This window comes from Schistocerca nitens, chromosome 9, assembly GCF_023898315.1.
Source record: "Schistocerca nitens isolate TAMUIC-IGC-003100 chromosome 9, iqSchNite1.1, whole genome shotgun sequence".
Classification (NCBI taxonomy): Eukaryota; Metazoa; Arthropoda; class Insecta; order Orthoptera; family Acrididae; genus Schistocerca; species Schistocerca nitens.
Window position 1 is genome coordinate 246842180 of NC_064622.1, and position 25812 is coordinate 246867991.

The 25812-nt window shown below is 40.6% G+C and overlaps 1 protein-coding gene across 1 annotated transcript in view; it reads left to right on the top strand.

Moving 5' to 3' along the window:
* Positions 1-16340: 16340 nt before the first annotated feature.
* LOC126204161 (shematrin-like protein 2) overlaps positions 16341-25812 on the top strand; it is a 66014-nt gene continuing 56542 nt past the window's right edge. The window contains exon 1 of the mRNA XM_049938568.1: positions 16341-16453. Coding sequence (XP_049794525.1) covers positions 16341-16453 — 113 coding nt within the window. The remainder of the gene's footprint in view (positions 16454-25812) is intronic.

The following is a 25812-nucleotide window of genomic DNA, read 5'->3' on the forward strand; positions in this document are numbered from 1 at the left end:
AGCACTATGGGACTCAACTGCTGAGGTCATTAGTCCCCTAGAACTTAGAACTAGTTAAACCTAACTAACCTAAGGACATCACACACATCCATTCCCCGAGGCAGGATTCGAACCTGCGACCGGAGCGGTCTCGCGGTTCCAGACTGCAGCGCCAGAACCGCGCGGCCACTTCGGCCGGCACCAAATTTCAGGCATTACCTCTCACCGCGGACAATCCAATGATGGCCGAGGGCTTTCACTTAACGACCGAGAACAGAGGCGTTTGTGCAGAGTTGCCAGTGCTAACACAGAAGCAAAACTGCGTGAAACAACCACGGAAACCAATGTAGGACGTACGGCGAACGTTAAGACAGTGCGGCGAAATTTGACGTCAATGGGCTGTGGCAGTAGACGACCGACGCAGCTAGCAGCAAAGCGGAGCTTTTCCTTGGGTCGTGACCATATCGGTTGGACCCTAGACATAGGAAAACAGTGGCCTGGTCAGGTGAGTCTCGATTTCAGTTGGTGAGAGCCGCTAAGACTCAGTATCGATATAGTGGGGATCAGTGAAGTGAAATAGAAAGAAGACAAGGATTTCTGGTCAGATGAGTATAGGGTAAAATCAAAAGAAGCAGAAAATTGTATAACGGGAGTAGAATTCGTTATGAATAGGGAGGTAGGCAGAGAGGGAGTTACTGTGTACCATTCATAGCGTTGTTCTCATCAGAACTGAATCCTAACCAATACCAACAACGATAGTTCAGGTACACATGCCGACATCACAAGTCGAAGTGACAGAGGAAGTATTTGAGGACACTGAATGTGTAATTCAATACGTAAAAAGTAATGCAAATCTCATACTAACGGGGGATTTGATTGCGGTTGTAGGGGACACAGTTTAAGGAAGGGTTACGGGAGAATATGGGCTTGATAGTAGGACTGAGAGAGGGGAAAGGCTAATTGAGTTCTGCAATGGATTTCAGCTACTAATAGCGAATATTCTGTTGAAGATTCACAAGCGGTGGAGGTATACCTGGAAAAAACCGGGATATACGAAAAGATGTAAGTTAGATTACACCATGGTAACACAGAGATTCCGAAATTGGATACTGGACTGTAAGGCGTACCGAGGAGCAGTTATAGACTCAGATCAAAATGTGGAAGTCACGAAGAGAAGGCCGAATTTTAACAGAGTATTCAGGAAAAATCAACTCGAAATTAATGGTATGCGGAGCTACTAATGAATGAAGAGATACTCTTGAAGTTCTCTAAGGCAATAGATACGCCAGTAAGGAATAGCTCAGTAGGCAGTACAGTTGAAGAGGAATGGACATCTCTGAAAAGGGGAGTCACAGAAGTTGAAAAGAAAAACATTGGCACAAAGAAGGGAACTGTGAAGAAACCATGAGTAACAGAAAAAATACTTCCGTTGATCGCTGAAAGAAGGAAGAATAAAAATGTTTAGGGAAATTCAGAAATACAGGAACACAAGTCGCTTAGGAATGAAATAAACAGGAAGTGCAGCGAAGCTAAAGAGGAATCGCTGCATGAAAATGTGAAGAAATTGAAAAAGAAATAATTGTTGAGAAAACAGACACAGCGTATTGAAAAGCGAAAACAACCTTCGAGCAAATTAAAAGCAAGGGTGGTAATATTAAGAATGCAACAATAATTGCACTGTTAAATGCAGAGAAAAGAGCAAGTAGGTGGTAAGAATATATTGGATATCTCTATGAGGGGTGGACTTGTCTGACGTGTAGAAGGAGCCACAGGAGTCGATATACAAGAGGTAGGGGATTCAGTCCTGGAATCATAATTTAAAAGGCTTTGCAAGACTTAAGATCAAATAAGGCAGAAATTATAGATAACATTCCATCAGAATTTCTAAAATCATTGGGTGAAGTGGCAACAAAACAACTATTCACGTTGGTGTGAGTCTGGCGATATACCACCTGACTTTCGGAAAAATATCATCCACACAATTCTGAAGACTGCATGAGATGACAGGGGCGAGAATTAGCGCACAATCAGCTTAACAGCTCATGCATCCAAGCTTCTGACATGAGTAATATACAGAACAATGGAAAAGAAAACTAAAGATCTATTAAATGACGATGAGTTTGACTTTAGGAAAGGTAAAGTCGCCAGAGAGGCAATTCTGACGTTGCCGCTGATAATGGAAGCAAGACTAAAGAAACATCAAAGCACGATCACAACATATACAACAGCCAAGAGGGAATAATAAGAGTCGAAAACCAAGAAAGATGTTCTCGGATTAAAAATGGTGTAAGACAAGGATGTAGCCCTTCGCTTCTACTGTTAAATCTAAAAATCGAAAAAGCAATGACGGAAACAAAAGAAAGATTGAAGAGTAGAATTAAAATTCAATGATACGATTCGCTGATGAGATTCCTATCCTGAGTGAAAGTGAAGAAGAATTACATGGTTGCTGAATGGAATGAACAGTCTAATGAGTACAGAATACGAATGAAGAGTAAATCGAAGAAAGACGAAAGTAATGATAAGTAGCAGAAATGAGAAAAACGAGAAACTTAACGATAGGATTGATGGTCCCAAAGTAGATGAAGTTAAGGAATTCTACTACCTAGGCAGCAAAATAAACAAAGGCGTACGGAGCAAGAAGGACATCAAAAACAGACTAGCCCGGCCAAGAGAAGTCTACTAGATCAGACATAGGACGTAATTTGAGAAAGAAATTTCTGAGAATATACGTTTGGAGCACAGCATTGTATGGCAGTGAAGCATGGACTGTGGGATAATCGGAACAGAAGAGAATCGAAGCATTTGAGATGTGGTGCTACAGACGAATGTTGAAAATTAGGTGGACTGTTAAGCTAAGGAATGAGGAGGTTCTGCGCAGAATCAGAAAGGAAAGGAATATGTGGAAAATTACTGGCAAGGAGAAGGGACAGGATAATGGGACATCTGTCAAGACATCAGGGAGTGACTCCCATGGTACTAGAAGGAACTGTAGAGGGCAAAAACTGTAGAGGAAGACAGAGACTGAAATACATCCAGCAGATAATTGAGGACGTAGGTTGCAAGTGCTACTCTGAGACTTATGACTCAAAAAAAGAAAAAAAGTGTTCAAGTGTGGCGCAGACCCCACTAAGTCATGGACCCAAATCGTCAACAACATCTACATCTACATCTAGATAATTACTCTGGAATTCACAATTAAATGCCTGGCGGAGTGTTCGTCGAACTACCTTTGAGCTACTTCTCTACCGTTTCGCTCTCGAATAGCGCGTCGGGAAAAAACGAACACATAAATCTTTCGGTGCGAGCTCTGAGTTCTCTTACTTTGTTATGATGATCTTTTCTCGCTATGTAAGTGGACACCAACAAAATATTTTCACACTCTGAGGAGAAAGATGGTGATTGAAATTTCATGAGATGGTGATGCTCCAGCGAAAAACGCCGTTGTTTCAGAGACTGTCACTCCAATTCGTGTAACATATCTGTGGTACTCTCTCCCTTATTTCGCCATAATACAAAACGAGCTGCCCGTCTTTGAACTTTGTCGATGTCCCGCGTTAATCCTTTCTGATGCGGATCCCACACCACACTGCAGTACTCCAGAAGAGAGCCGAGAAGCGTAGTGCAAGGAGCCTCTTTGATAGGGTTGTCTCGTTTTCTAAGTGTTCTGCCAATAAAACGTAGGCTTTGGTTTGCTTTTCCCATAACATTATCTATGCGATGGTTCCAATTTAAGTCATTCGCAAACGTAATACCTAAGTATTTAGTTGAGTTTACAGCCTTCAGATTTCTGTGATTTATCGCATGACTGAAATTTAGCGGATTCCTTTTGGACCGTACAGATATCTTGTTTTAATCGTTTTGCAATTCGTTTTGATCATCTAATGACTCTACTGACGGTAAATGACAGCATCATCTGCAAACAATCTAAGAGAACTGCTCACATTGTCTCCTAAATCGTTTTGTAGACCAGAAACAACAGAGGGCCTATAACACTTCCTTGGGGAACGTCAGATATTTCTTATGTTTTACTCGATTACTTTACGACAGTTTTTAGGAACTGTGACCTTTCTGACAGGAAAGCACGAATCCAGTCACACATGCAATTTAATTAGAAGTCACTTGGGAGGAACTGTTTTAAAAGCTTTCTGAAAAACTAAAAATATGGACTCAATTTGTCATCCCTGTCGATAGCACTCATTCCTTCATGAGGATAAAAAGCTAGTTGTGTTTCACAAGAACAATATTTTCTGAGTGCGTCTTGGCTATTTGTCAGTAGACCGTCTTCTTCTAGGTAATTCATAATCTTCGAACACAATATATGTTCCAAAATTTTGCTGGACATCGACGTTAACGTCTTGACGACTTGCAATTTAGCGGATTACTCCTACTACCTTTCTTGAATATTGGTGTGACTTGTGCACCTTTCCAGTCTTGGGTACGGATCTTTCCACGAGCGACAGAGGCCGGCCGCGGTGGTCTAGTGGTTCTAGGCGCTCAGTCCGGAACCGCGCGACTGCTACGGTCGCAGGTTCGAATCCTGCCTCGGGCATGGATGTGTGTGATGTCCTTAGGTTAATTAGGTTTAAGTAGTTCTAAGTTCTAGGGGACTGATGACCACAGATGTTAAGTCCCATAGTGCTCAGAGCCATTTGAACCATTTTTGAACGAGCGAGAGGTTGTATATGATTGCTAAGTATGGTGCTATTGTATCAGCATACTCTGAAATGAACCTGACGTGTACAATCTGCACCAGAGTCTTGCATTTACTGTTTCTGTTCGCTACACCGAAGGTATTTGCTTCTAACTTACAAATAAGTTAATGTTAAATAGGTGAAATCATTTTGCTAATCCTGATACTAGAACTATTGCTCCAATTGCTCCTGTTAATGGTCAAGGTCTATAATCTACTAAGTGGAATGGGTGATTTGAGTGAGTTGTTAACATAGGTTTAGTATACTTCTCTAGAATATAAAGTTCTTAAAATTGAGAAAACATAAGCTTGAATTATTGCTACTGCTGATTCTAGGATTAATAGAAGTATTTGTCCAATGATTAATAGTGAAATTAAGTTTATTGCTATAGATGGTCCTGTATTTCCTAGTAATGTTAATAGTAAGTGTCCTGCAATTATATTTGCTGCTAGTCGTACTGCTAGTGTACCTGGTCGAATTACATTTCTAATTGTTTCAATTAATACTATAAATGATATTAATGCAGGAGGTGTTCCTTGTGGAACAAGGTGTGTAAATATGTGATTGGTATGATTAATTCATCCAAATAACATGAATCTTAATCATATAGGTAGAGCGATTGCAAATGTTAATGCTAAATGTCTCGTTCTAGTAAAGATATAAGGGAATAATCCTATAAAATTATTAAATAGTATTATAATAAAAATTGAGATAAAGATGAATGTTGTTCCATTAAATGATTTTGGTCCTAGTAATGTTTTAAATTCATTGTGTAAAGTTAAGTTTAGTTTATTTCAAATAATATTAATCCGTGATGGTGTAAGTCAAAACATTGATGGTATTAATAATATTCCTAAGAATGTTCTAGTTCAATTTAATGATAAATTGAAGATGTTAGTTGATGGGTCAAATGTTGAGAATAAGTTATCATTTTCAATTTAAGTTTTTTATCTCAATTGTTCTTTTTTCTGCTCTTTTAATAAGATTTGGCTTAAATGAGAAAAAGTTTATTTGATTAAATAGAATTAATGTAGCCGAAAATATGATGAATAGGGAGAATCATATGAGAGGGGATATTTGAGGGATTTGGATTAAATTTCCCCATCAGAAGTAGTCGTTAATTTACTATTGTTTGGTTTAAGAGACCATTACTTACTTTCAGTCATCTGATGTATTTCAAGGTGTACTAATTATTTAGTTATTTTAGATTGACACTCTAATGTTATATATTTTAACTAACTCCTTAGATTATCTTAGATAATCACTTGATAAATAATTTTACTGAAGGTCTTTCAATTACAATTGGTATGAATCTGTGGTTTGCTCCACAGATTTCTGAGCATTGTCCAAAGAACAGTCCAGGTCGGTTTATTGTAAATGTTCCTTGGTTTAGTCGACCTGGCATTGCATCAATTTTAACTCCTAATGCAGGGACTGCTCATGAGTGTGGAACGTCTGATGCTCTTGTTAATACTCGTACTTCTGTATTTATTGGTAGAATTGTTCGGTTATCTACATCTAGAAGTCGAAATCCATCGTTTTCTAGGTCTTGTTCTGGTGTTATATAAGTGTCAAATTCTACGACTATAAAGTCTGAATATTCATATCTTCAGTATCATTGTCGTCCAATGGTTTTGATTGTGATTATTGCATCTACTGAATCATCAAGTAAATATAATAGTCGTAATGATGGAAATGCAATAAAAATTAGCGTAATTGCTGGTAATGCTGTTCAGATTGTTTCAATTAAGTGTCCGTGAAGTATGTTTCGGTTTGTATAGGCAATAAATAATATATAACTTAGGGCATAACCTACAGTTACTGTAATTAATAATAATACGACCATAGTATGATCATGGAAGAATGATAGTTGCTCCATTAATGCTGAAGCTCCATCTTGAAGGGATAAATTTGATCATGTTGCCATTAGTGAATTTTTCTAATAAAAGGTCAAACCTTTATTTGTAGAGCTTAAATCTACTGCACTAATCTGCCATATTAGAATCTAGAAATTAATGGTAATTCTGAGTAACTGTGTTCTGCAGGCGGGTTATTTTGTAGTCATTCTGTTGATCTTCTTATATTAGCTCTAAATATGATTGCTCGGTTTGTAACCATTCTTTCTCATATAATTACAATGAATATAATGATTCCTACAATAGAAATTGTAGACCCAATTCTTGACACTACATTTCATGATGTTTATGCATCTGGGTAGTCTGAATACCGTCGTGGTATTCCTGCTAACCCTAAGAAGTGTTGAGGGAAGAATGTTAAGTTTACCCCAATAAATATATTTGTAAATTGGATTTTTAATCATGTATTATTTATAGTTAATCCTGTAAATAGTGGGTATCATTGAATAACACCTCCTATAATTGCGAATACTGCCCCTATAGATAATATATAATGGAAGTGGGCTACTACATAATATGTATCATGTAATACAATATCAAGTGATGAATTTGCTAATACTAACCCTGTTAGTCCACCAATTGTGAATAGAAAAATAAATCCTAAAGCTCTTAATAATGGTGGATTGAACTTGAATTTAGTTCCATATAGTGTAGCTAATCATCTGAATACCTTAATTCCTGTAGGTACAGCAATAATTATTGTTGCTGATGTAAAGTATGCTCGTGTGTCAACATCCATTCCTACTGTGAATATGTGATTTGCTCATACAATAAATCCTATTAGTCCAATTGATAATATGGCATAAATTATACCTAATGTTCCAAATGATTCAATTTTTCCTCTTTCTTGACACACAATGTGATAGATAATCCCAAATCCTGGTAGAATTAAAATGTAAACTTCTGGGTGTCCAAAGAATCAAAATAGGTGTTGATATAAAATTGGGTCACCCCCTCCTGCAGGGTCAAAGAATGATGTATTTATATTTCGATCTGTTAATAATATAGTAATAGCTCCTGCTAATACTGGAAGTGAAAGAAGGAGGAGAAGGGCTGTAATAGCTACAGATCATACAAATAAAGGTGTTTGATCTAAAGTTATACTTTCTGATCGTATATTAATTGCTGTTGTAATGAAGTTTACTGCACAAAGAATGGATGATACACCTGCTAAGTGGAGTGAGAAAATAGCTAGGTCTACAGATGCACCCCCATGTGCGATAGCTCCTGCTAGAGGGGGGTAAACTGTTCATCCTGTACCAGCACCGTTACCTACTATAGAAGATGTAAGAAGAAGGGTTAATGAAGGTGGTAGTAATCAAAAACTTATATTATTTATTCGTGGGAATGCTATATCTGGTGCACCAATTATTAATGGTACAAGTCAATTACCAAATCCACCAATTATAATAGGTATTACTATAAAGAAAATTATTACAAATGCGTGGGCTGTAATAATAACATTATAAATTTGGTCATCTCCAATTAGAGATCCTGGTTGACCAAGTTCAGCACGAATAAGTATTCTTATTGATGTTCCTACTATTCCTGCTCACGCTCCAAATAGGAAGTACCAATATCCTTATGGTTTGTTGAGAATAATCATTTTTGCGGTAAGATGGCTGAATTTTAGGTGGTAGACTGTAAATCTACTTATGAGATGTTTTCTCTCTTACCATTTTTTAGGTCTTATATTCAATTACGATTCTAGACTGCAATTCTAGAGGTGTAAAATTTTACTAAGGCCTAAAAGATTATTCTTTTAGTTATAACTTTGAAGGTTATTAGTTTAATTAACTTAAGTCCTTAGTATAATGAGATTAAGGTTGATGTTGAGATCAATCCTATTGTTGAAATTATTACTGTTATAGGAAGAATAATTCTTGATTTTTGAGACTTTATCTTTATAGATCATGAATTTTCTGTGTATGACATAATAAGAGCTGAGAATCTAATACGTATATAATAATAAAGTGTAATTGTAGTTAATACAACCATAATGGTTATAATAGTTGTTATGTTGTTTTCTATTAATGATTGTATTACAATTCATTTTCTTAGAAATCCAAGAAACAGCGGTAAACCACCTAGGGATAGGAGAGATAGAAATATTTTGAATTTAATTTCAGTTTTTATATTTCTGGCCGAATAAATTTGGTTTATAAAAAATAGGTTTATTTGCTTAAACAATAAAACCATGATTAATCTTAATAGTGAGTAAATAATAAAATATAGTTCTCAGATGTTTTCTCTGACTGTTAGGGATCTAATTATTCACCCTAAATGTCTAATAGAAGAATATGCTAGAAGTTGGTGTAAAGATGTTTGATTTAAACCCCCTATTGCCCCAATAATAATTCTTAGAATGATAATTGTTCAAATGGAAGTTCTTAGTTGAACACAATAAGATAATACCATTATTGGGGCAATTTTTTGTCATGTTATTAGTGTTAAACAGTTATTTCATCTCGAAGCACCTATTACTTCTGGAAATCATAAATGAAAAGGTGCAGCCCCAATCTTTAATAATAATCTAGATCTGATTATTATTGATGGAATAAATTCTGTTTCTCACCCTATTGGATACTTTATTTGAATCAGTAAAATTGAAAATAATAGTATTGTCGATGCTATTGCTTGGACAATAAAATATTTAATTGACGACTCATTTATTATTATATTTTTATTTCTTGTTAGGAGCGGAATAAATGAAAGTAAGTTGATCTCAAGTCCTATTCAAACTCCGAATCAGGAGTTTGATGAAATGGACAGGATCGTTCCTATCATTAATGTTGATAGGAAGAGAAGTTTTGTAGAGTTGTTGGTCATTAAAAAGGAGAGGATTGATACCTCTATAAATGGGGTATGAACCCATTAGCTTGTTTAGCTTACCTTTTTACATTAAGGTGTATGATGCACGTTAGTTTTTCATACTAAAGGAGATAGTTTAATTCTGTCTTATGTAATTTTTAATGAAGGTAATTTTTATTTACTTGATTTACCCTATCAAGGTAACCCTTTAATCAGGCACTTCATTTATATTTAACATATAAATTAAAATTTTTTTAAAAAAAATTTGTTTATGTATTATTTTGGTTATTTTTAATTAATTTATCTCGATTCGGAAAATCGTGTTTAGAAACTCTGCTTGAATAACACTGTCATCAATAACATCACCACTATCGTGCAGTGAAGATATTGATTGCATCTTGCCACTAGTGTATTTTACATAGACCAGAATCTCTTTCGATTTTCTGCCAAATTTCGGGACATATTTTCGTTGTGGAAACTAATAAAAGCATCTCGCACTGAAGTTTATGCTAAATTTCGAGCTTCTGTAAAACTTCGCCAATCTTGGTTTTTTGCATTCTTTTAAATTTGTCATGCTGTTTTTGCAGCTTCTCGAATGGTATTGTGATCTGTTTTGTGTACCATGGGCGATCAGTACCATTCCGAGGAAGCAGAGGCTGCTAGGAGGTCAAGTATGTTTTCACGATCATTTACATTTCTATTGGGCTCCTAAACTTGCGAGGTGCCGGGACTAGTAGTGTATTTAACACTAAATTCTTCGAGAATCTTCACATATAAATGATGCTCTAAGCCCCCCTATTCTAACTCCGACTTTTGCTGTTCCACATGGACTAAAAAGAAACGCGAACTGACTGTAATTGACTCTGCAAGTGGGGTAGAAAAGAGTTTGGCACCTGCAATAATTTAATTTGATAGACATTAATTAAATAAAGGAAAGTTTCAGTAACGTAGTGAGAAATGAAAGGGTTGCTCTACTGATTAACAGAATGAAAGTTCTATCCAAAATAACAATTTGATTTATTATGACTAAACTCAAAATCATAAACAAAACACATGAAACATTTACAATACATCACATTGGCTCAAATTGGATACTCAGATAAATGCTGTGAAGGTGAAGTTGTCCCTAAACTAGATTGTGACATTTATGACGAAGTGGTATGTGGAGCCAATTCCTTGCAACTCAGGTCTTAAGAGAGACACACAGCCAACCCAACATTAATTGCTGCTACAGTTGTGAGAACTCAGACAATGAACACCCAAGACAGAACAAAGTTAGAAAAGACGAACAGGCGCGCTCTGCTGAGCTCTGATTATCACAGTGCAAATTCCTTAATCTGCCGGTGCTGCGGACATACATTACCAAGCTGTCTTCTTAACTGCAAGGACACGATCTGGCGTACCGGAAGCGATGGCTGGTTGCTTCGACGTCCCGTCGTGGTGATGATAATGTCGCGAGTATAGCCCGAAACAAATTGTCCTGGTCTGGTTGTTCCAGACTAAAGACTTCCTATCAATACAAATGCTCCTCTGAGGGAGACGAAGAAGGCTCGCCACACAATCACTGACGGTACAGTGATTGATTTTAACAAGCGAAGTCACACAGTAACTCCGATACAGTCAACTTTAGCCAAAACTGCCCAAGACAGACAACATAGGCCGTTTGTACGCAGAACGCTCAATTGCCAACTGTACTCGGAATGTTACGTTGAAGTCGAAACTTCAGCAACTTCGTTAAACAGTTACAATCAAATAAAAGTATATTAGACAGCCAACGGAAGGCAGGCTGTCCAGAGCAGCGAGAGCTCAGTCTTGTAACCTACTCCGACCGAAAGGCGAGAGCCAACTACCACTAGAGCACCCGTACAAACCGAACACAGAACACTTCCGCCCCCACGACAGTGGCCGTGGTCATACGTTCCAATCAGCAACTCGAAAACCGACGGAAAATTGCACTCTATTGCCGAAGTACGACCATTCCACCAATGGGGATTCTTGGTGCCAATTTCTGCGCCGATTTTGCTACGTCACGGAGCTATGTCCTGAGCAAGCCAATCACAGTTACGATTTAGCAGAAAACGCGGGAATTTGCCCGCCAAGACTGCCTGGGGACACAAGTCATTCCCACGCCTCATTGGTAGCCGCCAGAAAGTGTTTTCGCTAAGTTTCTGCAAAGTAATGGAATCTCTAGCCCAGCCGATCCTTCAGGCCCCTGCGGGCGTGTCTCCGCCGCTCTACTGACAATGTTGGCGTCTGGAAAGCATTCACTCGACTCCCTCGCACCCGTCGGCTTAACCCTTTCAAGATCAGCGGAGCCCGCCTGTCACCGGACCACCCAGGTGACGAGAGACGCTGCGTGGGAAGTCCGCATGTGAAGGAATAGCAACTTTTCACCGCATGCAATTAGAGAGGAAAATCGAATTGCTCAGAGTAAGATAGAAATATGAGAGGGGACTTCTGCCACCTCTCAAACTAGTTATTCAAAATAATATTCTGAAAAGGCATTCAGCACGATTTCGGACGACACTTTATGCCTACCAACTACTTCAAACGTATTTTCGTCAACATATCGAGGGTAGATTGAAGTCACAACCAACTATAAGCGTATGAGTGCCGTATCTATTTGAAGTAACACTCAGATTTTCTTTGAACTGCACAGCAGAGGGGCAGTAAAACGAAATAATTATTAATTTATTCGTACTAGCTCACAGGAACTATTCATTTCAACTTCAGTACGTGGTAAACTACTACTGACAGCAATAAACACTCCACCACCGAATGTATTTAATCTATACTTTTTGAACATGGTTAGATCGTCTAACCGATTATTAACTGCGGACAGACACTCATTGATAACTGTGTGTAGCTTCCTCATTGCCTCTTTGTTTCCCTTATCCATTGCCTCCAATCTTTCCTTATTTGCTTCCAATCTTTCCTTAGTCTCCCTATCTCTCTCCTTATTATCTCTATCTATCGCTTCCAATCTTTCCTTATTATCTCTATCCATTGCTTCCAATCTTTCCATATTTGCTTCATATCTTTCCTTATTCTTCCTATCTCTCCCCTTATTATCTCTATCCATCCGCTGTAACAACTGCAGTAGCACATTGTCATTTGCTACTTTCGGTGCGCTCACCTCGTTCGCCTGAGAAACCGTAGCTTCGCTAAGGGTAGCTGCACTACCACTGCAATCCTGACCTAGTCCCGGCTCGCCCGCGTCGTCGGGAAAAGCCCCCGTTTGTGGACAAAGCCCGCCGCATAAAGGATCACCTAGCCGCGGTCCGCTGAACAATTCAGCCCCTTCCGAGTGTTTGCCGTTCCCGCTCATTAACCCAAGGTCGACACCTACTTCCTGCTGCACTGCTACGTTCACGCCAGAATCACTATTCTCCATGCTGACTATACTTTTCGACTGCGACCTAGGTACTACGGACATTACGCAAAAAAAAATTATACAACGATCTTCCAGCCTTGGGCGATATAGCAATTAATTACATAAAAAAAATAAAAGATCCTCACCAATCCAGAAAGAAATTGCAAACAGAAAAAATTTTACTTCTTAGCGCTATCACAATATATTCCATCAAAAATAAAAAAAATCTTAACAGAAAATCCTAACAGCAAAATATCCTGGCAGGGTCGAAATTATGAGAGGCACCCACATGCCTTGCTCATACTGTGGCATCAAGCAGTCAGGCCTGCAAGATGAGTGGTCTGCCAAGCGAGTGGATTCATTCTTATTTATCGAGTAATATGAACTCTCGTACTCTCAATTAAGTTACAAATTATCCTCCTGTATGAATAATACGCAACGGAAACGCACATCTGACTATCAGTGATTTACAGAACTCTGACTGTTCACTACGCACTGGCAATACCACATTTTCTTTTTGTCTTTTATTTAACGGCTTTTATCAACACGTGGCCACCACACTGAATATGAATGGCGCACACATTATAAATTCGGGACATCATGACAACATACAATTCGAAGGAAAAGTCCACCAATCTTTTTCTCTTCACTATCTTATTTATTCCGATAAATTCTATAACCTAAACACACAAATTCTATAACCTACAACGATAACACATGAGAAATTCCGCCCAGTGGGCATGGCTTTGCATTGGTGAATCTCTATATTATGGTCTCGTAATTATTTAACGCTACAGTGCACTTTCTGGATAGGATGGTGGATCTTTTATTACACCTCACACTTCGACTCTGACAATCATCACGAAACTTTCCTCCAGACCGAGCGATACCGAAGGAACAGGCATAACCCACTAATCTTTTGAAATTACCTCGCTACTCTCCCATGCAAACCCCACATACCCAAATTACATGACATACACCACACTACAGTATGAAATATTACACAGGGAATAGTCACAACATTATCACTTTCAGCTTTCCCACTTCAATTAATATTTATCCCGGTTTCACACGACACTGCCCTACTTCGTAATTCTACTTTCCTACTATGAACTCTGGAGATATATGCACGTCTTCCTGTGCAATGCAAGCCAAGTGGCGTTGCTGGATAGACGGCCGACTTACCTTGCTTCTCTCTCAGAGTTTGAATCTAGCGTCACACGGAATCATATCACACAAAGTAATATTAAGAATGTATTCATCACACACGCGAGTCCTCAACTGATACCATGGACGAGTACTTCTCTTTATGCTTTGTCTCATACACAGATTGAGACTTGCACAGTACTCACCACGTGGAAGTACTCGTCTCTAATTTCAAGTCCTGCACACGCCATTTCTTAAATATTCCAACTTATGGTACACACGCTATTTCTTAAATATTTCAACTTATTGTACACACGCTAGTAATTCAGCTTAACTTAAGCACACGGAAGTATTTCAACTTATTGCTACATGTGGTTTCATTGTGACCGTTGGTCACTTCCGAAGATTACTACAATCCCATTAATATTACCTGCCTGACATTTAATTCTCCCCACAAAAGTTCCTGAAATAGAGAAATTATTATTTGAAACTACTCTTAAATATTCCACATGCATACCATGTCTCCACTCTTTTGTCATTACGGAGCACAGCTAAAATAGGTCTTAACAGCACAAGATCCAGCGGCAGAGTGCTGAAACATGGCCGTTCTCCAGGTCCTCTCGCACCTTTGCTGAAGTGGGGAGCACCTTGCTACCGTATTGGTCAGCCACATTTCAGGTGCTCAAAGCTCAGGTAAATTTCATCTCTTTGGTCCCACCAAAGGTGGCCAAAGGATCGTCTCAAAGATGATCATATATTCACATTCACTATCTGTGGTTAGCAGACGACCATACATTCATTCATTTCACAGATCTCACCAAACTGGATGTAGGGATTTATTTTGTGGGAGTGCACATGTGATCAATTAAATAAATAAATTGTCATTCTTCCCCACACTGGTATCCGGCTTTGCTGTATTAATTGAAATTGAGTTATTTTACAAAAAAAATGTGTTGTTCTGACAAACATAATGAAGTATGTTGTACCTATTTTCAATGTCGGGTGGTACTGTACCCTTTCACCTTCACAGAGCCCCCACGACCCTTGCAGCAGCTTCTTGCGTCTAATGGACTTCTAACCTACATAGAAGAATACGGAAACCCACCACCTATGGCACAAGTCGAGGAATCTGCAATCTATACAGTCGGAGAAGCACCTGAGCCTCTGATTCAGACCCTCCACTCGGATCTATACCAAAGGACCACAGTCGGTTCTGTCGTCGATGCCACAGATGGTTAACTCCGCCTTCTTCTTGCAAGCAAGACTTGCAGTCTTTACTATTTCAAAAAAATGGTTCAAATGGCTCTGAGCACTATGGGACTCAACTGCTGAGGTCATTAGTCCCCTAGAACTTAGAACTAGTTAAACCTAACTAACCTAAGGACATCACAAACATCCATGCCCGAGGCAGGATTCGAACCTGCGACCGTAGCGGTCTCGCGGTTCCAGACTGCAGCGCCTTTAACCGCACGGCCACTTCGGCCGGCTTTTACTATTTCAGTTAGCCACCTAAAACCGGAGAGAATCTCACACATCGTTAGTACCAACATGAGTCACCGCCTAGTTGCGCCCTGTGCTCTTCACGGCTTCTGGAAGCAACCATTCCACATCTGGAATGACTCCTCGCCATATGCAGTACACAGTGGCTTTCTTCCCCTCATTTCCAACCATATCCCTAAGGGACCCTACTATGCACCTAATGTTAGTGCTCCCAACTACCAGCAATTCCACGCAGAGCTTACAGGCCAAGAGGATTCCTCTGGAACAGGGAGAGCGACTTCATCTGGCTATGGGACTTGATCAGCCACAGATAGCGCCCAACACTTTTTCGTCAGACGACCGGGGAGATCCTCTGATCGGCCTCTCAGGAAGTCTTTCACTGCCGACCACACCTTGGAACGAACTTCACGCCCTCTCCACCACAGTTGAGGGATCATCTCAGTCCAGTCAGTATGTAAGGTAGCAGATTTTGCACCTTACATGATGTTAAATCAGTACTAATACACCGAATAATAATTGATAATTGGCCCACCGGCAGGAGAGAATGGACACAGAAAAGGAAGTTGTGTGTGTCATGTCAAACTAATGAGATGGCCGCAGAGGTTGGAACACGGCCGGGACCCCTAAGGAAGGTATTTATGTCATGTCAAACTAACGGGATCGCCGCGGCCGGACCCCTTTGTCGGCTGGCATTTCAGACCACCAAAGACGTTGGGAGAGGCTGGGCCATCGCAACAAGAAGTGAGAAGGAACTATATGCGAAAGAGAGAAAGACGATTTCGCACCACAGTGGAAAATTTGCGGAAGACTGTGACGGGATTGGCGCAGAGCGCGTAGAGATACATAATAAAAGTTTGGGTACAAACGCGCATGGATACATGGTAGTCTGTGTCGTGATTGGCTACTAAAGCGCACGGATCCATGCGACGAAGAACGGCCAGGTTTGCAAAAACTCTGGAGGAGGACTCGGGGGTCAACAGTGGACTAGAGCAGTCGCGGTGTCTGGCTGCCCTGCTTGGAGATCGTGGAGAGAAGTAGGTTGGAGAAATTACCGGCATTGAGTCCAGTGGTTACTCTCCAAGTCTGAATAGTGTGGAGCATACGACTCCACACACGTAGCATTATCTAAATCAAATGGCTCTGAGCACTATGAGACTCAACTGCTGTGGTCATAAGTCCCCTAGAACTTAGAACTACTTAAACCTAACTAACCTAAGGACAGCACACAACACCCAGCCATCACGAGGCAGAGAAAATCCCTGACCCCGCCGGGAATCGAATCCGGGAACCCGGGCGTGGGAAGCGAGAACGCTACCGCACGACCACGAGATGCGGGCAAGCATTATCTGTTCCTATGAGAAGAGAAAGAGATTTGTACTAACTTGTGGTGTTCATATGCAATCTGATGTGTACCTTTGCTGCAGCGCACTTGAGTCGACCAACTACTGTTGGCATATGTGCAAGTAGCTTGAGTATTGACTAGTGACGGACTCCGCAATTGAACACTTGCGTTCAGGAGTTTACGGACGCAAACCACGTCCACGTTGAAGATTAAAACCAAGCTCGTTCACAGGAAAGACGGCATCACGACGTTGGCTGGGCGGACCGTCGTAATCATCACGGAGAATTACGGTGATATTAGCAATCATCAGCCAAAGTAGGGCACTGTAATTCTAAATGAGTTCGTATTCCGCTAGCTCTTTGACTGGCGCTCTCTGAGTCTGCGTCCGTTCAGGCAGAACTTCAATAGAGTCACTTGCGGGTTCAGTGTTGACATAAGTAGTTAGGAAAAGAGGATGCATTGTGCCAATGATAGGCTAGTTAGGTTAGCGAGTATATTGGATTGTCATGTTAGGCTAGAAATATTGCTCATCCTGTTTTCTGAATAAATCTTAATTTGGTATCATATGCTAATAAACGCATTATTGATTTAGCTAGCAATCACCATATTTTTCTTTAATAATTAAAGTGTAATGGTAATTTCGATGCTAATGATACTGGGGGCATAACCGCGCGTTTAAACAGAGCCAACTTAAGTCAAATAGCAACTCATGGTCGACTAAGACTACCAATACATATTTTTAATATATCGATAATTTTACAGTAAACCCCCGTACGTTGCAAGTACTCCAAGCGGCTGATTGGGGGGCATGTGGATTGTGCTGCACGTCCCTTGGATCGCCCTGTACCCCCTCCCGCCGTCCCCCTTCAGTGATGCTCATTGGTAGCAACCTCAAGCTGCTTGACTGAAGCCAACACCATCTGAGCTGTGAGCAATTCGGCCCGCATCAGAACACAGCAGCCACAGTTCCTATCTGTACTAAAAATGGCCTGATAAATACACAGACACAGGATTTGAATTTAAAGAGCACTGACGAAATTTAAAATGAGTCGCTTTTTATGAGAAGTTGTGCCTACTCACAATACTCTGATACGCTTTTGTTGTTGTTACTGCTGCTGCTGCTAGGAGAGCTATCACTCGACTGACTGTGCAAGGCACAGTGCAAGCTGGTGGTGGCTTCATAATAGTGTGGGCTGCAGTTACATGGAATAGAATGGGTCTCTGGTCCAGCTCAACCGATTATTGACACGAAATAGTTCTGTTCGGCTACTTGGAGACCATTTACAGCCTTTCATGTACTTCGTGTTGCCAAACAACGATAGAATTTTTATCGATGACAATACCCCGTGTCAACGGCCCACAATTGTTCACGATTGGTTTGAACAACATTCTCGACAATTCGACCGAATGATTTGGCTACCCACCGAACATTTATGGGTCACAATCCAGACGCCAGTTGGTGCACAAAATCCTGCACTGGCAATACTTTCGCTGCAGAGGCAGCATTGCTCAATATTTCTGCAGGTGGCTTCCAACGACTCGTTGAGCCCAAACCACGTCGACCTGCTACTTTACGCCGGGTATCCCACGATTTTTTGTCACTCCAATGTACTGACCTCACGCACCTTCCCCACCATCGTCCAGGAAGTTCGGAAACTACCGCTGAGTGGATCTTCTCTCACTCTGCATTCTTTGATTTGGCCGTGCAGGTCTAGAATCTTTGTTCGTGTATATGAATAGCTTCATGGCCAAAAACCTGACGTTGTCTTCAACTACGAAAGTAAACACTTCTCAAACTGGCAAAATGTTCTTAAACGGCGTCTACACGGGTAGCAGGGGCTGTATGGCGTGGAATATATATATATATATATATATATATATATATATATATATATATATATATATTCGGTGCCTACAGTTTCACGTCTTTCAGTGTCACACAAATTTTTATATTTAAAGGGGATCACTTAAGACTATTTCCATGGATTCGCCCATCAAATTTCTCCCTCATATCACAAAATCGTCGTCTGATGTAGTACAAACTAAAAAAATAAATTCCTTTTAAAGCACAGTTTCTGTGTCACAGAACAAATCCTACATCGAGAATACTTTACACAAGTTTAAGGGAAGAAATGCTTCCGATAATTATTACAGTATTTAAAGAACATCAAAATATGAACAGGCTAAAATGAACAAACAGTTCATGAGACTACGTTAACAATTAAAATGTGAAAAGCTAAGGAGCATATTATTATCAAAATGAGAAATATGCAAAAGTGAAATGCCAAAATGAGCACTTCTCAATTGGGAGTAAATCAAAGCAAAAAGAATGGCTGAAAGAGAGCACAATAACATGAGCCATAAACGAATAAGAGCTAAGCAACTAAGCAAATAAGAGAATAGGCAAAAATGAGATGCCAACAAAATGAGAGCTGGCCTCGCGTGGATCTGCACGGAGATAACTTGTCCTCCGAGGTGTGATGGAGTTCGCAGCAGTTATTACTTTGCCTCCCATGCATGCTGATGTAATGTGTCCTCACTTGTTGATTGGCTTCAGGGGTGTTTCCTCAGCACAGTTCTGCAGTGCTAGCTAGGCAGCGAGCAGGTGTGGCCATCTGGTGGTGACGCTGCGCGGCAGTTAGCGGCTCAGCTTCCGGATTTGGGCGTTGTTTGACCGGCCAGCACGTTCGTAAAAGGTGCGGGCGGTCGTCTTGAAGAGGCCACGAAGCAGAGGTACTTCCGCGATGTCGTGAAGATGAGCGCTGGGGAAATCGTAAGGCAGGTGTAAGGCCAGCCGAAGTATACGATTCCGGAGTGTCTCCAGCTTCTACAGGTCTGTGTCGGCGGCGTGAGAGCTGGCCGAACTCCGTCGGCACTTTTATACGGTTGCGCTCGTGACGGTACCTCGTGGCCCGTACGCAACACGCGCGCCTGCTATCGCAATGCACTCTTAGCGCTCGCTGCGGCGTCTAGCGGCCCGTACGCAAGTTGTGCGATTGCTTTCGCGGTCGACCCTTAATCTGTGATCTTACAACTGCTCGGTTTTCTAGGTTAGAAAGTCTGGGGGAAACACAAAAAGGGCTTCTGTCTCAAAGGGTGCTAAATGTATTTTCTGAAAATTATTTCGAGCAGTTAGTACATGAGCCCACACGAAAAGTAAACGGTTGGGAAAACACACTTAACCTCTTAGCAACAAATAATCCTGAATTAATAACGAACGTCAAAACAGATACAGGGATTAATGAACGCGGGGTTGTCGCAGCGACACTGAATACCGTAACTCCAAAATCATCCAAAAATAAACGAAAAATATACCTATTCAAAAATGCAAATACAATTCGACTTCCTAAGAGACAATCTTCACTTCTTCCAAAATAACAATGTAGGCCTAAATGTAGATCAGATGTGGCTTAAAATCAAAGAATTAGTATCGACAGCACAGATTTATACCAACTAAATTAACAAACGGCGGAGCTGATCCTTCTTAGGACATAAAACGGAACAGAAAACTTTCGCAGAAACAACGAAAAAGTATGCCAAATTTAAACGAACCCAAAGTCCTCAAGATTGTCGAAGTTTTACAGAAGCTCGAAATTTACTTCGGAGTTCAATGCGAGATGTTTATAATAGTTTCCACAACGAAATTTTGTCTCGAAACCTGATAGAAAATCCAAAGAGATTCTGGTTGTTTGTAAAGTATGCTAGCGGCTGCACACAACAATGCCTTCTCTGAGCGATAGTAACGGAAATATCGATGACAATACTGCTAACCAGAGTCACTAAAAACAGCCTTCCGAAATTTGTTCACCAAAGAAGACGAAGTAAATATTCCGGAACTCGAATCAAGAACGGCTGCCAACATGAGTAACTTAGAAGTAGATATCCTTGCAGTAGTGAAGCAACTTAAGTTACTTAATAAAAGCAAGCCTTCCCGTCCAGACTCTATACCAATTAGGTTCCTTTCAGAGTATGCTGGTGCAATAGCCCCATACAACTGCACGCTCAACGGAACATCCCTACACAAAGACAAGAAAGTTGCACAAATCACACCAATATTCAAGGAAGACAATAGGAGTAATCCACTGAATTACAGACCCATCTCATTAACGTCGATATGCAGCAGGATTTTGGGACGTAAATTGTGTTAGAACATTATGTATGACCTCGAGGGTAACATTCTATTGCAAAACAATTTAGAAAATATATCTTTATGGTGAAAAATTGGCAATTGACCCTAAACAATGGAAAATGTATGGTCGTCCACATGAGTGTTAAAAGGAATCAGTTAAACTTCGGTTACACGACAAATGAATCAAATCTAAAGGCCGTAAATTCAACTAAATACCTAGAAATTACAATTACGAACTACTTAAATTGGAAAGAACACATAGAAAATTTTGTGGGGCAGGCAAATCAAACACTACTTTTTTTGAAAGAACAATTAGAAAATGTAACAGGAAATTTTTGGGAATTTGTTGTAAGTTCCTATGGGACCAAACTGCTGAGGTCATCGGTCTGTAGGCTTACACACTACGTAATATAACGTAACACTTACGCTAAGGACAAGACACCCACCCATGCCCGAGGGAGGACTCGAATCTCCGACGGGTGGAGCTGCGCGAACCGTGACAAGGCGCCACAGACCGCACGGCTACACACGCGACAAATGTAACAGATCTACTAAAGAGACTGTCTACACTACGCCTGGCCGTGCTCTTTTGGAGCACTGCTGCGCGGTCTAGGGTCCATACCAGATAGGATTAACGAAGAACATAGAGAAAGTTCAAAGAAGACCAGCACGTTTTGTATTATCGGGAAATAGAGGAGAGAGAGCGTCACTGATATGATACAGGTTTTGGGGTGGACATCTTTAAACCAACGGCGATTCTCCATGAGGCAGGATCTTCTCACGAAACCTCAATCACCAACTTTCTCCTCCGAATACTAAAATATTTTGTTGACGCTGACGTACATAGGGAGACGATCATCATAATAAAATAAAGCTCGCGAGTAGAGAAGTAGGAGTTCGTTTTTCTCCGCGCGCTGTTCGAGAATGGAATGATAAGAATTATTGTGAAGTTGGTTCAGAGAAACCTCTGCCAGACACTCAAGTGTCATCTGCATAGTATCCATGTAGCTGTAGATGAACGTTGTGACAGGACTCTCAATCTAGCCTTCAGTAATTTCCTTTATGCATGATATGTTCTTAAAGTAACAGAGTATCATTTTTAGCATTGCAATGAAGTAAAAAAAATGGTTCTTAAAAAAATTCTTTTCTTCAATATTAAAAAACTGTTGTAAAACAGATTATGGATTCCAGAAATTCATATTACTGCATAAATGTCGATATTCTAAAGTTGTTTGGATTTCAGTATAATGATAATAAATTACCTTAACCACACACTGTTAATATTGCAATAAAATGTAAGTAGAAAATATATTTGGGCCTTCAGAGATTTAACGTTATTCTTGGCCTAAACTAAAATCCTGTGCAGAAAACAACGGCGCTCTAATTGGCGTAAACAGTGAATGATGCTTGGTTGTGCACAGTGTTACAAAGTTTGCTTTGCCTAACAATAAAAAACAATAGCGTAGATAACAGCCTTACTTTCATATTATCCTCTAGATATTTAACAGCCGGTGTCTGGCAAGAAAAGTCAGAATATGTTTTTTATGAAATGAAGCAAACATACAACAATGGTAGTAAGAGTATATGCTGGCAGGTACCTCAATCTTCTTTGTAACCTAACGCGAGCTAACATGACTTCTCGTGTAGCCATTTCGGACTTTTAAACAGAGGAAGAAACAAAGGTCGAAATTAAAAACGACGGAAGATTACAGTTTAATGCCCCGTCGCAATCAAGGTCATCAGAGACGGAGCAGAATATCGGATTATTCCAAGAATGGGGAAAGAAATCGGCCACGTCCTTTCAAAGGAACCATCCGATATTTGGATTTAGAGATTTAGGGAAATCGCGGGAAACCTAAATCAGGATGCGCGGACATGGATTTCTCACCAGTGTCCTTCCAAACGCAAGGGCTAACCACTGCACTACCTCGATCTATATAGTTTCACTCGTCCGAAAGTGATTGTCGAACACCACTTTGTTGAAGGTTCCTGGCAGATTAAAACTGTGTGCCGGACCGAGACTCAAACTCGTTTGCCTTTCGTGGGCAAGTGCTCTACCAACTGAGCTACCCAAAATGGCTCACGCCCCGAACTGAAGGCTTTACTTCCACCAGTACCTCATTTCCTACCTTTCAAACTTCACATAAGCTCTCCTGCGAAACCCGCAATACGAGGTGCATTCAAGTTCAAAGGCCTCCGATTTTTTTTCTCCGGACTGGAAAGAGATAGAAACATGCGCAGTGTTTTAAAATGAGGCTGCGTTCATTGTCAATACGTCCCAGAGATGGCAGCACTGTACGGCAGATGGAATTTTACCGCCAGCGGCGAGAATGAGAACTGTTTTAAATACTTAATATGGCGACGTTTTCCTTACTTGAACAGCGTGCAATCATTCGTTTTCTGAATTTGCGTGGTGTGAAACCAATTGAAATTCATTGACAGTTGAAGGAGACATGTGGTGATGGAATTATGGATGTGTCGAAAGTGCGTTCGTGGGTGCGACAGTTTAATGAAGGCAGAACATCGTGTGACAACACACCGAAACAACCTCGGGCTCGCACAAGCCGGTCTGACGACATGATCGAGAAAGTGGAGAGAATTGTTTTGGGGGATCGCCAAATGACTGTTGAACAGATCGCCTCCAGAGTTGGCATTTCTGTGGGTTCTGTGCACACAATCCTGCATGACGACCTGAAAATGCGAAAAGTGTCATCCAGGCGGGTGCCACGATTGCTGACGGATGACCACATGGCTGCCCGTGTGGCATGTTGCCAAGCAATGTTGACGCGCAACGACAGCATGAGTGGGACTTTGTTTTTGTCGGTTGTGACAATGGATGAGACGTGGATGCCATTTTTCAATCCAGAAACAAAGCGCCAGTCAGCTAAATGGAAGCACACAGATTCACCGCCACCAAAAAAATTTCGGGTAACCGCCAGTGCTGAAAAAATGATGGTGTCCATGTTCTGGGACAGCGAGGGCGTAATCCTTACCCATTGCGTTCCAAAGGGCACTACGGTAACAGGTGCATCCTACGAAAATGTTTTGAAGAACAAATTCCTTCCTGCACTGTAACAAAAACGTCCGGGAAGGGCTATGCGTGTGCTGTTTCACCAAGACAACGCACCCGAGCTAATGTTACGCAACAGTTTCTTTGTGATAACAACTTTGAAGTGATTCCTCATGCTCCCTACTCACCTGACCTGTCTCCTAGTGACTTTTGGCTTTTTCCAACAATGAAAGACATTCTCCGTGGCCGCACATTCACCAGCCGTGCTGCTATTGCCTCAGCGATTTTCCAGTGGTCAAAACAGACTTCTAAAGAAGCCTTCGCCGCAGCCATGGAATCATGGCGTCAGCGTTGTGAAAAATGTGTGTGTCTGCAGGGCGATTACGTCGAGAAGTAACGCCAGATTCATCGATTTCGGGTGAGTAGTTAATTAGAAAAAAAATCGGAGGCCTTAGAACTTGAATGCACCTCGTACTGGCACTCATGGAGGAAAGGAGGTAGAAGATGAGGTGCTGGTGGAAGTCATGTTGTGACGACGGTCGTGAATCGTGTTTGGATAGTTCAGTTCGTAGAGAACTTGTCTGCGAAAGACGAAAGTCCAGAGGTCGAGTATTGGTCCTGCACATAATTTCAATCTGCCAGGAAGTTTCATATCAGCGCACATTTCGATGCAGAGTGAAAATCTTATACTGGGAACATGCCCCAGGCTATGGCTAAGCCATGTCACTGCAATATCCTTTCTTCCAGGAGCACTAGCCTTGCAAATTTCACAGGTCAGCTTCTGTGAAGTTTGGAAGGTAGGAGATGAAGCATAGGTGCAAGTAAAGCTGTGAGGGCTTAGGTAGCTCAGTTGGTAGAGCACTTGAAAGTGAAAGGCAAAAGTCCCGAGTTCCTAAAAAAGACTAAATTCTACGCTGAAATCTCGTCCCTAGTCACTCTAAAGATGAAGTGATTGATTGAAATTACCTCTCGATATGTGTTTCCCCCTATTCTGTTTATTCAGGTCTTGTTATGCATCATAGTCTTCCTATCAACTTCTTAATAATGTTAAAATTGTAAGCCATATTATAACCATAAAGTGTTTTATTTACATTGCCCCGGTGATAAGTGTCACTGTCACCTTCTCCACATAAAATAAGGACCTCCAAACTATGAAGTCCTCGAAAGATCGAAATATACTATATTCCACTGAAAAGTAGCAATAGCAACAGCGTAGGCGGTCAATCTACTGTCGTACATTGGTATCTTATAAAAATTTCTTCGCTAAAAGTTCACAAGAAGACTGAAAGCATTCCAATAACAGACTCAAGGAAAAACATCCGAAGTCCAAAAACAAAACGATCACTCAACACCGAAAAGATATTCCATGAGAATGTAATAAAAAGGAAAATTATAAAAGAAAAAACTGTAACGAAATACAGTATAACACTTCTTAATGACATGTGCTGTTTGTAAATACATACTAAATTGAATAAAGTCATGATTGTTAAAAAAAGAAAAGTTCGACTCTCGGTCCGACACAAAGTTTTAATCTGCCACGAAGTTTCATAACAGCGCACACTCCGCTGCAGAGTGAAAATCTCGTTCTGTAAACCACTTTGTTCCTTGCCAATAACTATTTTATTAGGATGTTTGACGTCTACAATTGATTTCTGTGCGAAATCTATTTTGAAGTCGAACATCATGGGGTCCCATTGTCTTTCGTTAATGTTTCTGTACGATCTTGAGCTAAAATCTGAATAGCTACAACTGCCTGCACGAATTACTTCAGTCGATGCCATCTCAGTACCACAGATTCCGTCAGCGAGTGTGGAAGCACTTTCTGGGGACGCGATAGCGTGGGATCCATGTGCAAGTTTTCATTGTGGAAGCGGGAACTTATCGCCAGCCAGCTAGCGGCTTTTGCCGCAAA